The sequence below is a fragment of the Pristiophorus japonicus genome, chromosome 2 (assembly GCF_044704955.1).
Source record: "Pristiophorus japonicus isolate sPriJap1 chromosome 2, sPriJap1.hap1, whole genome shotgun sequence".
NCBI lineage: Eukaryota > Metazoa > Chordata > Chondrichthyes > Pristiophoridae > Pristiophorus > Pristiophorus japonicus.
The window spans coordinates 102774453-102788689 of NC_091978.1; the positions used below are offsets into that span (position 1 = coordinate 102774453).

The following is a 14237-nucleotide window of genomic DNA, read 5'->3' on the forward strand; positions in this document are numbered from 1 at the left end:
TCTGCTATGAGACAGGGGCTATCTGCTCTGCAACCCCACCACTCGTGGCCAACACTCATATAATGACAGCCATGCTGCCACGAAGAACGTCATCGAGCAGACCACTGTCTTGACCGCTTGAGAGGAGCCCTCCAGTACACGCAGGTGTCCCATTTTGGGTTGGCCTGCTGCATGCTCCACAGCATGGCCATCAAGAAGGTGCAATCCTTGCCACCGGGGATTGCAGGACCATCTGAAAAGGAAGAGACGGAAGAGAGCAGGAAGGCAACACATCTGTTCTGGACGGGCTTTCTGTGAGTGCCTCATCAGACTCCGACTCGAGTGAAAGAAATTCCAGATCCCCATTATATTATCCCTTAGTCGCGACATCACAGTGTCCTCCTCGGCACAAAGTTGATATGAGAGCCACCACAAAGCAGACATTCCAAACAAAATTAATACATTTATCAAGTTCAAATCAAAACCACAATCAACTATTCACTCCTGTGCATTCCCTTCGTGTCTGTGTCTTTCGTGTGCCTTTTCCTAGTTTTTTGCTCTGACAAAGTGCTCCCCGGTGGCTGAAGCAAGGCCACTGGAAGGCTGCTTTCAGTGAGGGAGACTACAGATGGCCTTGTAGGACGACCTTGAGCAGCTCTGGACCAAGAAGGCCTGGCTGTAGATTGCACCACTTCTGCATGGGTGGCAACAGTCTGGGCTGACTGGCTGATGGGCAGCAGCAAGAGCAGTGGCGGATTGGGAGTAGGAATGCTGTCATCCTGAGAGAGGATGGCAGGTTCTTGCTCCATAGAACCATTACCACTCACCAGGGCGGCGTCTCTGGATTCCTGTGGGAGGACAGATTGCTGGCCTGCTGTGACACCCTGCAAGCCCCTTTCAAGACTCTGAATCCCAGCGACGATGGCAGCAGTCTGAGCTTCCACTGCAGCATTGAGATGTTGGGTCACTTCCGCCTGTACTGCAGTGGAAGCTGCGAGATCACCTATCACACCCAGCATCATTTGTGGGTCCACAAGTTCTCTCCTGAAGTTGTCCATTTCCATCCTGGAAATCATGGCTTTCAAGCTCTGCACACAGCCCTGTGCAATGTTGGAACTGGACTCCTCCATGCTCCTTGACGCTGACGAGAAGTTCTTTGGCAGGCTTGTTATTGCACCAAAGCAAAATATCCATACATACACCATCAGCAGCTTGTAAATGAGAAAAGATTGTGATATGATGGGGAAGTAGGATATGAGAAGAATAATTTGGTATGAGCATACCATCCTCATCAGCAATTTTTTTCAACTTCTCCGCTTACTCATCATCATCATAGCTGGTCCCTCGAAACGAGGATGACTTGCTTCCACGCCAAAACAACGACGAGTTCACAGGTATTTAAATGAAGGATCCGAACTTTATCCTGAAGAGTGGAAGATGCCTGTGCGTAAATTTTTTTAACGTGGGGTGGCCGTTGCACACCAGCCACCACACAGGCTTGACAGAGCTAGGTCTTGGTCCAGTGGCAAGGATTACCCAAGACAACTGGAGACCAGCTCTGTAAAGTCCTTACTCTACAGCATGAAACCACACGAGGCATATTCCAGGGACAAGGCCACTCTGTGACCTTAGCTCTTTATTACAGGATTCCAGAAGTGATGACCCTGCGTGGGACCTCCCTTTATGTACCTGTGTGATCAGGTAAGGAGTGTCTCCCACAAGTTCACCCCCTGTGGTCAAGGTATGCATCTAAGTTGAGTATATACAGTAATGCAGTGGTGTTACATTGTAGTTACAAACATGACATCACCTTTTCCCCCCCCCCCCAAAGTCTTAATGGGATCATAGGTTCAGTCTTTCAGGTGGTCTACGCTCCCTCTTGGAGCGCCGCAGTTGGGGCTCTGGTTGTTGGACGCTGATGTGAGTGTCTGTCGCCTGTGGTGATTCTGGCCTGTCCGGGCTGACCTCAGGGACTGTGCATTCTTCCGATTGCTCTTGCACGTTCGCTGGCGATAGTGTGAGCTCCATCTCATGGTCGTCTTCAGGTTCCTCCATGTCCCTGCTGAATGATTTTTTTTACTTGGTCCAGATGCTTACGGCATATCTGCCCATTGTTGAGTTTTACCACAATGATCCTATTCCCCTCTTTGCCAATTGCAGTACCCTCAAGCCATTTGGGCCCCATGGCGTGATTGAGGACGAATACAGGATCATTTATTTCTATACATCTCCCCCTTGAATTACGGTCATGGTACTCATTTTGTGACTTGCGCTTGCCCTCAACTATGTCGGTCAGGACTGGGTGGATGAGGGACAACCGAGTTTTGAGTGTCCATTCCATGAGTAGCTCTGCAGGCGGGACCCCCGTGAGTGAGTGCGGGCGGGATCTATAGGCCAGCAGGAGGCGCGATAGGCGGCATTGTAGGGAGGGTCCTTGAATCCTGAGCATACCTTACTTAATGATTTGGACTGCCCGTTCTGCCTGGCCATTGGAGGCCGGCTTGAATGGCGCAGTCCTGACGTGGTTGATGCCATTGCCCGACATAAACTCCCGGAATTCATAGCTCGTGAAACATGGGCCATTGTCACTAACCAGGATGTCCGGCAAGCCATGGGTTGCAAAGATCGCACGTAGACTTTTCACGGTGGTGGATGACGTGCATGAATTAAGGATGATGCACTCAATCCATTTCGAGAATGCATCTACTACAATGAGGAATATCTTCCCCATGAACGGACCTGCGTAGTCAACGTGAATGTGTGACCATGGCTTGGTGGGCTAGGGCCACAGGCTGAGCGGGGCCTCCCTGGGGGCATTACCCAGCTGGGCACACGTCGTGCACCTGCGAACACAGTGTTCCAGGTCTGAATTGATTCCAGGCCACCAAACGTGTGACTGAGCAATGGCCTTCATCATCACAATGCCTGCGTGCTCGCTGTGGAGTTCCCTGACGAATGCCTCCCTGTCCTTCTGGGATATGACTACCCGGCTGCCCCATAGTAGGCAGTCGGCTTGGATGGAGAGTTCATCCATCCGCCTGTGGAACGGTCTGACCTCCTCAGGGCATGTTCCATGTGCGGGTGCCCAATCCCCAGTCAGGACACATTTCTTAATCAAGGATAGGAGGGGATCTCCGTTTGTCCAGATTTTGATCTGGCGGGCTGTGATGGGGGAGCCTGCGCTATCAAAGGCGTCGACAGCCTTTGCTCAGCTGCCCCCTCGGTGGTGGCCAGTGGGAGCCTGCTGAGTGCGTCAGCTCTGTTTTCAGTGCCGGGCTGATGCTGGATGGAGTAGTCATAAGCAGCTAGCGTGAGGGCCCACCACCGAATGCGAGCTGATGCGTTGGCATTGACAGCCTTGCTGTCTGACAACAGGGATGTGAGTGGCTTGTGGTCCGTCTCTAATTCAAACTTCCTACCGAAGAGGTACTGATGCATTTTTTTTACACCATAGACACATGCAAGTGCTTCCTTTTCGGCCATGCCATATCCTCATTCTGCTTGAGAGAGCGACCTGGAGGTATAAGCCACAGGTTGTAGCTGACCCTCAGCATTACCCTGCTGCAACACGCACCCAACCCCATAGGACGATGCATCACAAGTCAGAACTAAACATTTACAGGGGCCGTACAGGGTCAACAATTTGTTTCAACAAAGTAGGTTTCACACCCGATCAAAAGCCCGTTCCTGACAGTTCCCCCAAACCAATCGCAACCCTTCCGCAGGAGCACGTGTTCAAGTTCGGCAGAAAGCTCCCGAAATAGTTCAACAGTCCCAGGAATGAACGCAGCTCCAATGTGTTGCAGGGCCTGGGTGCTCATCGAATCGCCTCTGTTTTGGATTCGGTGGGCCGAATCCCATCTGCAGCAATCGTCCTGCCCAGAAACTCAACCTCAGGAGCTAAAAACACACATTTAGACTTCTTGAGTCGCAGGCCTACCCGGTCCAGTCGGCATAGCACCTCCTCCAGGTTGTGTAGGTGTTCCTCGGTATCTCGACCCCTGATGAGGATGTCGTCCTGGAATACGATCGTTCCAGGAATGGATTTAAGCAGGCTTTCCATGTTACGTTGAAAAATTGCGGCCGCTGATTGAATGCCAAATGGGCACCTGTTAGACGCAAACGGTCCCTTGTGCATGGTGATGGTGGTCAGTAGTTTGGATTCATCGGCCAGTTCCTGGGTCATACAGGCTGAAGTGAGGTCCAACTTGATGAACAGCTTGCCGCCTGCCAGCGCGGTGAAGAGGTCCTCCGCTCTTGGAGCGGGTATTGGTCTTGTAGGGACACCCAATTGATGGTGGCCTTGTAGTCGCCACAGATCCTGACAGAACCATCCGCTTTTAGAAGGAGAACAATGGGGCTCGCCCAGTCCCTGAATTCAACAGGCGAGATGATGCCCTCTCGCAACAGCCGGTCCAGTTCACATGATTTTTTTCTCGTATCACATATGGCACTGCTCTGGCTTTGTGGTGCACTGGCCTGGCGTCCGAGGTGATGTCTATCACTACTTTAGTGCCTTTAAAAGTCCCGATGCCAGGTTGGAATAGTGACTCGAATTGTTGTAGGACTTGTGAGCACGAACTTCGCTCCACCGAGGACATTGCGTGAACATCCCCCCATTTCTAGTTCATCTCGGCTAACCAGCTCCTCCCCAACAGAGCGGGACCATTGCCCGGGACAATCCAGAGTGGCAGCCGGTTCACTAACCCATAGTGTGTGACAGCCATCATTGCACTGCCGAGCAACAGAATGATTTCCTTGGTGTAAGCCCGTAATTGTGTCTCAATACGTTCTAATTTGGGTCTACTGGCTTTGAGTGGCCATAGCTTCTCGAGTTGCTGAACGCCCATGAATGACTGGCTGGCCCCAGTGTCCAGCTCCATGCGTACTGGGATGCCGTTCAACAAAACCCTCATCATCATTGGTGACGTTTTGGTGTATGAACTGTGAATATTCGCCGCATGGACCCGCTGAACCTCGGCGTCCATCGATTTGCCCCAAAAGTCATCCTGCCTCACGAAACCCTCTCCTGGTCCCTCTGTCTCATATATCAGTTTGGTTGCAGGTTTTCTACACATTCGGGCTAAATGGCCACTGAGATTGCAGTTTCTGCAGACCAAATGTTGGAATCTGCAAGCTCTGGCTGAGTGTTTTCCCCCACACCTCCAGCATGAGTTAAAGTTTCCATTGTTGGGGACAAAGGTACAATGGCCAGGAATTCCAGGCTGACTGTCCCTTTGACTGCTCTTAAGTACTCTCTTCATGGGTGTCAATAGCCCCATCCCGGGCCGCATTGTCCAATGTGATGGCGTGAACGTCCATTCAGCCTGTCATTGTCTCTGTTGAGATCCTGCTCTGGGATCTATTGCTGCCTGGTAAATGTCGGACTGCCCCTGCCTGCCTGTGGGGCTCTGAGTAGCATTTATGATGTTGACTCCCTGATCCATCGCCGCGTTAGAGGCAGAATTGCGCGTGTAAATCATTTTCGACTCTTCCTCCCCCATCATGAAAGTTTGAGCTAACAACACTGCCGCTTCTAAGGCCAAGTCCTTGGCCTCAATTAACTTGCGAAAAATTCCCGCATGACCGATACCCTCGATGAAGAAGTCCCTTCGCATCTCCCCCCTGCAGGCGCCTGTGAACTTAGAGGCTGGCCAAACGCCAGAGGTCCGCTACAAAGTCCAGTATGCTCTGTCCTTCACGACGTCGGTGGGTGTAGAATCTGTGTCGAGCCATGTGTATGCTGCTCACCGGTTTGAGATGCTCCCCGACTAATTTGCTGAGCTCTTCAAAGGTTTTGTCCGACAGCTTTTCGGGTGCCAGTAAGTCCTTCATGAGCGCATAAGTCTTTGGCCCGCAGATGGTCAGGGGATGAGCCCGTCGCTTGTCGACCGCTGCATCCCCCAGCCAGTCTTTAGTTACGTTACGTTGCTTTGCTGAAGCCTCTCGACAAAATCGTCCCAGTCTTCCCCAACACAGTACCATTCCTCTGTGCTCCAGGTGGCCATTCTCGTGGGTCGTGAATTCCCGTTTCTCGTCGCCAATGTAATGTCCTTACTCTGCAGCATGCAACCACACGAGGCACATTCCAGGGACAAGGCCACTCTATGACCTTCGCTTTTTATTACAGTTTAGTTTGTTCTCTCCAAAAGGGGGCGTGATAAGCCACTTACACCTCTTCTGGCCATAGAAGCAAATTTGGCCAGCTGAAAGTTACTCCAAACTAACTTGGGCCAGTGTATGTGGCCACTTTTGTAGGTACAGAAAAACCTTACTTACATTGAAGAGATCAGTGCAGGCAACCAGAGATAGAGTTGGGGTGGGGGGCAGGGAGGTGAGTTAGAGGATTCCAAAGCACGAAAGATCTTCACAATATCAGCACAACATTACAACATCTTCAGCACAACAGCTGCGCAACATCATCACAAATAAATGAAAGATAAATCAGCTGCAGGAAATAGAGCAGTCCTACCTTGCCGACTGCAGAACGCACCGGCTCGCCCTCCCGCCAGGGCTAGGGGCGGCAGGCATGCATGACTGCAGGGGTGAAGGATTTTTACCTTTTACAGTTGGCCCTAAATGTTGCGTGGTCCTAATGGAGGATGATTCAGTTTTGATGCAAAATATCTTTTATTGTAAATTTTACAGTGCACTTCAACGATACCAACAACAGCCACAACAGGAAAGAAAGTCTGCACCCATCCCTCACCCACATCTCGGGGAAAGTGCACTTCCTTATAGGGTCGGTGATGGTGGTGGGTGGGGGGGGGGCAGTTGGGGGCCCGGCTTGGGTCTGACCGGTGGCTGGTGCATGGAGTGATGTGGGAGTGGCATTTGAGTTTCCGGCCTTTGTGCCCTTATTGCAGAAGCCAGCTCCATCATGGCATCTGCTATTGTCTGCACACCTTCTGAAATGCCCCCCTGACTTCCCGTCTTAGTGCAGAGATTTCACCCAACAGTGTCGTGACCTCATCATGAACCCCACTGACGGCCACCACGAGTAATCTTGTGAGGGCATTGGTCTCCTCACCCAATGAAACAACCTGATGAACCACTGCTGAGGGCTGCCTCTCAGTAGAGACTGGTCGGCTTCTCCCTCTCCTCGCCGTGGGTCTGTCTAGTGGCACCCCTCCAGTGCGAGGCGCGGCTGGGATGCATTTCCCGACTGCCACTCGGACCCGCGACCTAAGAAGGTGTGAACCCATGGAAGGTTACCGAGGAGCTAATGGAGGGTTCTGGCAGTGTGATGCCCTGTGATATGACCTGTTCCATATCGCGGTCAGCATTCTCCTGAGCACACATTTCCATGGACCCCTCCTCCCCCCACCCGCCTTGGTCTGGAGCGCACGCATCTGGATACTCAGGATCTTGAGGAGTTTTTTCTGCAAAAGACAACATAACAGTCAAATGGTTAGCAACACAGGAGGGGTCAGGATGGGTGGCGTGAGTAGTCTCATGCGTCGCAGGCCAGTCAGCAGGTTGATTTGAAGGGCCACTATGCATTTTAATGACTCCCCCTCGCGTGTGGATCCAGCTTGTGCAGAGCTGATTCTTTTTCTGCCGGTGCGACTCAGCAAGGCAGCAACCCTCTGTTCCAGGGGTGACAGTTGGTGCAGATTTGGCGGACCTCCTCCTGTTCGAGTTCTCTCCCTCTTGTTGTGGGCCAATTTCTTCTGCAACGATGAAAATATTAATTGTCAGACATGGTGCGCTTCTGATGGGTGGGACACATACAGATGCTGACATTTTCCATCGCAATTCAATTTAAAGATGAAGATATTACTTACACTCACTACTTGACCAATGTCCTGCCATTTCTTCTTGCACTGGCTTCCAGATCTTGCGGTGTTGACCCCAGTGGAAAATTCTTCTGCAACGAAGTTCCATCTTTTTCTCATTTCCTTGGGTGAAACTTTTGACGGACCACTCTTGCTGATATCCAGCTCCAGCCATTTCTCCTCAATTACAGTCACTAATTTCTCCTCTTCCTCATGGAGGAAATTCTTGGTTTGTCTTGCACACTCTTGCGCCATTCGTCTATTGGACTCAAACACAGGTAATGTTCAAAGATCTCTCTTACACCTATCCAGCACTCCTTTCCACTTCCTCAGCCACATAAAAATCAATATTCAGACCTCAATTTTATATGTGATCCATAACCAATTATTCTGAGGACGCTCTCCCTTTAATTGGCCGATTGCCAAGCTTCCTGGTGCACTGCGCATGCGCACAAGCTGGACCGCCCATTGCGCACGCGTGCACGCTCAAACGGTCATGCGTGTCCCTGCTGGCACAACACACTGGGCCCAAGCTGCGCCCCCCTGCTTGCCGCGCTGAGCAAGCGCGGCCAAAGCTCCGCACCCCCCCATCCCCCGCCCCAGGCTCTGCTGTGCGACGCTGATGGATCCAGACGACGAGGGAGTGGCCAAATTCAAAGGTAGATTTTTGACGCTTTTTTCCCCGCAGGAAGTCGGCGCACCGCATCGAATTACGCCATTCTAAGCGGCTGGGGAAATTTGGGGCCTATATATGTAGTTCCAGTAAACTTGGAGAAGCATGGTTTGTGTGTTTTTGGCAAACATTATTTCATTAAAGGGGTAAGAAGATTCATGTGTTTTGTGCAATTTTTAAAATGATATTGTGTGCAAATGTTCTCCTTTCAGCAGGATTTGTACTGTGTAGAATTTTAAACAAATTAAGAAATACATTAGAAAATGCCAAAGGCATGTTTTCATGAATGGTGAATCTTTAACAAAATGGACGATTGATTTTGCAATTTTTAGGCCCAGCAACGTTTTGGATGTAAATTTGAGTAAATTCTGGATTTCAAATGGATGACTAGTTTTGTGGTACATTTTACTTGAATGCTGACAAACTCATCATTTTATAGTGCAGAGCCAAAATCGTCCTTCTCCATAAGCTCCATTACCACCTCTAAGAGGTGGGACTAGAGCCATGAGGTCTTACCGACCAGGGGCGAACGGATGGGCCAACCCGTCCGAAATTGCCTCCGGGCCGAAGAGGAGGAATTGGGTTTCCACTCCACCTGTTTTCCCGGCAACAACCTCCTTTCCGCCCCTCCCGTGGTATTGCCCTGCGGGAAATTGACCCGTGCGGAATTGCCCCGCGGGAGCGGCGCCGATTGGTACCACTGACAGCTTTCCCCAGCGGGCGGCTGTCTCTGGTTGGGCGACGCGTTTGCCCTTAAAGGGGAGGTTGTGCTGCCGGCGACTCCTTTTTATTTTTTATGGTCAGCCGACTTCAGGGCCGACAATTATGCCCACGGGTTCAGCTGGGCCGTCAACAGGCAACCTCTTGGGTGCCAGGCCAGTGACCCGGCCGAAACCTTCCCTGGTGGCCCAGTGGATCTAACCAAAAACTTTGCAGAGTTCGCAGCGGCCCTCCCCTTTAACTGAAGGGGAGGGATATTGTGATCTCTCAGCGCGGTGTTGATGACTCGGAGTGACGGCTTTTCCGACCCGCCCGCACTTAGGCACCGCTGATATGACATGACATCCGGCCCGACCAAAATAAAATATTCCTAGTCCTAAACTTCGCCGGATTCTCCGCCCCATGGATTGGGGTGGAGAAAAACTTGTAAAAACGGTAGGTGCGCCCCGTTTGGGGCAGGGCTCAATTTCGGCACCTGCGTGTTTTTTTGTAGATGGCTGGTACTTTGGATGCCCAAATATTTAAGTGCGAACTGAAGGTGACTAACTTTTCTCAATACAAACTGGCCTAGCATTGTTAATTCAAAAGTTGATTGGATTTTATAGTGAACTCCTCAATTCTTAGACCCTGGATGCTTGCCAATCATAGTACTAGCCGCTACCCTTGGAAGCGATTGAAAAGACTGGTTCTATGAGCTCTCAAAGAATAACAGGAGGTGATGACCTATTAAATTCAGGGTACTGCAATCAACTGATAATTTTGAACTTGGTTTTCAGACAATTTGAATTAAGTGACCTTGAATTAATAGAAAGTATAGCTTTAAGACCATTTCTATCAACTAAGAGTTTCTGCAGCAATATTGTAGCTTCAAAGCTACCAACAATTCCAGCAAGTTAGTTTGCAATTGGATTTTTAGCCAGTTAGTTCCACATAATCTTGTGATGACTGTCGTTGTTCAGTAAGAAGCTCAATGGACCAATCTCGGGAAATGCTGATTAATTGCACAACCGGCTTTCTTTGTTTGTTTACATCTGTATTACGAATGTATTGAAATAATTATTCCTTGGAGTTAATGTTTTTCTTTTTTTCTTCCCTCTGCCTTTTGTAGTTAAGAAAGCCAGCCTCAGTGGATCTCCAGGTAAGATTCATGGATTGGATTAAGAACACAATTTCTTGCTATGTTGTGTTTTGGTGCTATCATAAGTTTGTAAAATGATACGAAAGTGTTGAGATTTTTTTTAAGTGGAAGGGATGTTTTCATAGCATGGTAACAACGGAATTGCTGTTTTTCCCTGCTGCGCATGTCTGGGATTGTATGCTATTAAGTGTCCCTAATTCAAATGTGGCCCTAAAAACAGGAATTTTACTTTTCTGGACTTCAAATTAAGGAATGGGTATTATTGCAATTCTGAATGCTAAACTGAATAGGGAAATTAATTTGTACAACAAAATCCCATGAAAATTAAATCCCATGAAAATTAATTTTTGGTAGTAGTCGTACTAGTGTTGCAAAGCTAAGTATTATTTAATTGTGTTCGAACCAGAATTTGAACCATTTATTTGAAGAAGTGCTTGTCTTGTTTTAGAAGGGAATTAAGCACGAAATGCTTAAGTTGGAAAAAAAAGTATTTTGTTTTCTGTGGTCGGGTACAGAATTACAGCTTGTGCTTTTACTTTTAACATGACCATAAGGATGTCTATTATCCTCGAACTAAGTCAAATGACCTCCAGAGGAAAATTCAGATTGAACACTGCATTTAAATGTGTTCATTTGTAGCTTTCTGTGATGTTTTGCTTTGTTCAAATTCAAATTATGTCGGTGGAGAAGAGAGGAAAAAAACCCAAAAGTTAATTTTCAAGAGAGGCTCCATTTTAAAATGGGGCTCAATCCAATTCTAAATGCTGTTACTGTTTATGTTTTCAGAATAACTCCACAAGACTGTATATTGTAAGCTCAAACTGTTGTGACCTTGGTCTCTTTAATGTAACTCCAGAGTGAAGAAGCAGCATGGTAGACTGCCTTTTATACATGCTTGCCCAGGGTGTGCTGGTGACCCTTGGGTCTCCCACGGTGCGCCCTCTGGTGGCAAGTCTAACACAGAGGTAATGTTTACATACATAACATCATTCCCCCCCCCCCCCGCAAAGTCTTAGATACAAGTTATTTAGAAGTTGAGGCGATCCGGGGCTCCGCATTCCCGGGTTGATCGCCTGAGTTGAAGTCCTGGCATGGGTGAGTCGGTCGGATCATTGCTGCACTGCGGTGTGGCTGGTTTGATTGGACTGTCGGGCATGGTGGGTTCATCCTCGTGGTTGACCACGAGGTCGATTGTTGGTTGGGTGTGTGTGGGTGGATCATTGATGTTAATGTCCTCTTCAAACTGTTCTTGGTTGTCAGTGAACCGCAGTTTGGTCTGATCCAAGTACTTTCTGCATGTTTGTCCATTCAAAAGTTTGTCAACAAACACTCCATTCCTCTCCTTGGTTAACACAGTGCCAGCAACCCATTTGGGACCATGACCGTAATTAATAACAAACAAAGGGTCATTAACCTCAATGCCACATGATACAGCCGCGCGATCGTAGTACACGTTATGCCGGTGACGCCGGGTTTCTACATGATCATTGCAATCCGGGTAAACTAAGGAGAGCCTAGTTTTCAGTGCTCTCTTCATAGCAATTCTGCAGGGGGATTCCCGGTAAGCGAGTGGGGTCGCGTGTGGTAGCTGAGCAGAATCTGAGATAACCGGGTCTGCAGGGAACCATCCATCACAAGTTTCAAGCTCTGTTTGATAGTTTGGACCGCCCGTGCCGCTTGACCATTGGATGCGGGCTTAAATGGCACAGACCTGACATGCTTGATGCCATTGCGGGTCGGAAACTCGTTGACTTCCAAGCTGGTGAAACATGATTCATTGTCACTAACAAGGACGTCGGGCAAACCATGGGTGGCGAACATAGCCCGGAGGCTTTCAGTGGTGGCAGTGGCCATACATGACGACATTATTATACATTCAATCCATTTAGAGTAAGCGTTCATTGCTACAAGGAACATCTTGCCTAGAAAGGGGCCAGCAAAATCTACGTGGACCCTGGACCATGGTTTGGAGGGCTATTACCACAGACTCAGTGCCCTTGGTGCATTACTCAACTGTGAGCAAGTGTTACATTGGTGTACGCATGACTCCAATTCCGAGTCAATGTCAGGCCACCAAGCGTGCGACCTGGCGATAGCCTTCATCATGACTATGCCTGGGTGGGTACTGTGAAGGTCGCGTATAAAAATTACATGATTCTCCCATAGGAGGCAGTTCGAACGGATGGACATTTCATCCTTGCGTCAGTGGAACGGCTTAATTTCGTCTTGCATTTCCCCTGGAACCGCCGACCAGCTCCCATTGAGGACACAGCTTTTTACTAGTGATAGCATAGGGTCCTGGCTAGTCCAGGTCATGATCTGGCGAGCCGTGATGGGTGACACCTCGCTCTCAAAAGCATCCATTACAAGGAGCAAGTCTGCGGGTTGCGCCATTTCCACCCCAATGGCGGGCAATGATAGCCGACTGAGGGCATTAGCACAGTTCTCAGTGCCTGGTCTGTGGTGGATTATATAGTCATACGCAGATAACGTTCGTGCCCATCTTTGGATGCGGGACAAAGCATTGGTGTTAATACCTTTGTTTTCTGAGAACAGCGAAATGAGCTGCTTGTGGTCGGTTTCGATCTCGAACTGGAGTCCAAATCGGTATTGGTGCATTTTCTTAACCTCGTATACGCATGCTAATGCTTCTTTCTCAACCATGCTGTCGGCTCTTTCAGCCTTAGATAAGCTTCTGGACGCATATGAAACCGGGTGCAGTTTGCCTGACCCATTGGCTTTCTGTAACACACAACTGACCCCATACGAAAATGCATCAAAAGCTAGTACTAAATATTTACACTGGTCATATAATAAAAGTAACTTGTTAGAACATAACAGGTTTCTGGTCTTGTTAAAGGCTGTCTCTTGAGATTTACCCCAAACCCAGTCGTCATCCTTGTATAGCAATAAATGCAATGGTTCCAGCAAAGTGCTCAACCCCGGTAGAAAGTTACCAAAATAGTTGAGTTCTAGGAACGAGCGCAGCTCCGTCACATTCTGTGGTCTGAGTGCATTCTTGATGGCCTCCGTCTTGGAGTCCGTGGGTCTGATGCCGTCCGCCGCAATCTTTCTCTCCAGAAATTCGACCTCTGGCACCAGGAAAACACACTTGGAGCGTTTCAGCCTGAGTTCCACAATGTCCAGTCACTTTAGAACTTCTTCCAGGTTGTGCAAGTGTTCGGTGGTATTGCGGCCAGTGATCAAGATGTCGTCTTGAAACACCATGGTGCGTGGAACAGATTTCAGCAGACTCTCCACGTTCCTCTGGAAGATGGCCGCAGCCAAGCGAATCCCAAAGGGGCATCTGTGATATATAAACAGTCCTTTGTGTGTGTTGAGGCACATCAATTTTTTTGACGGTTCAGCCAGTTCCTGTGTCATGTAAGCAGAGGTTAGATCCAGCTTGGTGAATGACTTTTCCCCCCCCCCCCCCCCACCGCTAGCGTTGTGAACAGGTCATCCGCTTTGGGGAGTGGGTACTGGTCCTGTAACGAGACCCGGTTGATCGTTACCTTGTAGTCACCGCAGATTCTAACTGTCCCATCGCTCTTCAACACTGGAACAATTGTATTGGCCCACTCGTTGAACTCGACTGGCGATATGATCCCCTCTCGTTGAAGTCTGTCCAGCTTGATCTCGACTTTCTCTCGCATCATGTATGGAACCGCTCAGGCCTTGTGATGAATGGGTCGTGCATCAGGGAGTAGATGGATCTGCACTTTGGCGCCTGTGAAGTTGCCGATGCCTGGCTCGAATAACGATGGGAATTTGTTTAGCACTTGGGCGCACGAGGCGTCATCCACCGAAGACAGTGCTTTGATGTCGTCCCAGTTCCATCAGATCTTTCCTAGCCAGCTTCTGGGTCATCGCCTGGTACAATCCATAGTGGTAAATCATGCACAGCTCCATCGTACGATACCTTCACTGCCACACTGCCAATGACTGG

General features: G+C 49.2%; 1 protein-coding gene across 1 annotated transcript in view; it reads left to right on the plus strand.

Moving 5' to 3' along the window:
• Positions 1-14237, plus strand: part of LOC139240107 (protein unc-13 homolog B-like) — an 893314-nt gene that overhangs the window by 131401 nt on the left and 747676 nt on the right. Inside the window, exon 2 of the mRNA XM_070868486.1 lies at positions 10259-10288. Coding sequence (XP_070724587.1) covers positions 10259-10288 — 30 coding nt within the window. The remainder of the gene's footprint in view (positions 1-10258; positions 10289-14237) is intronic.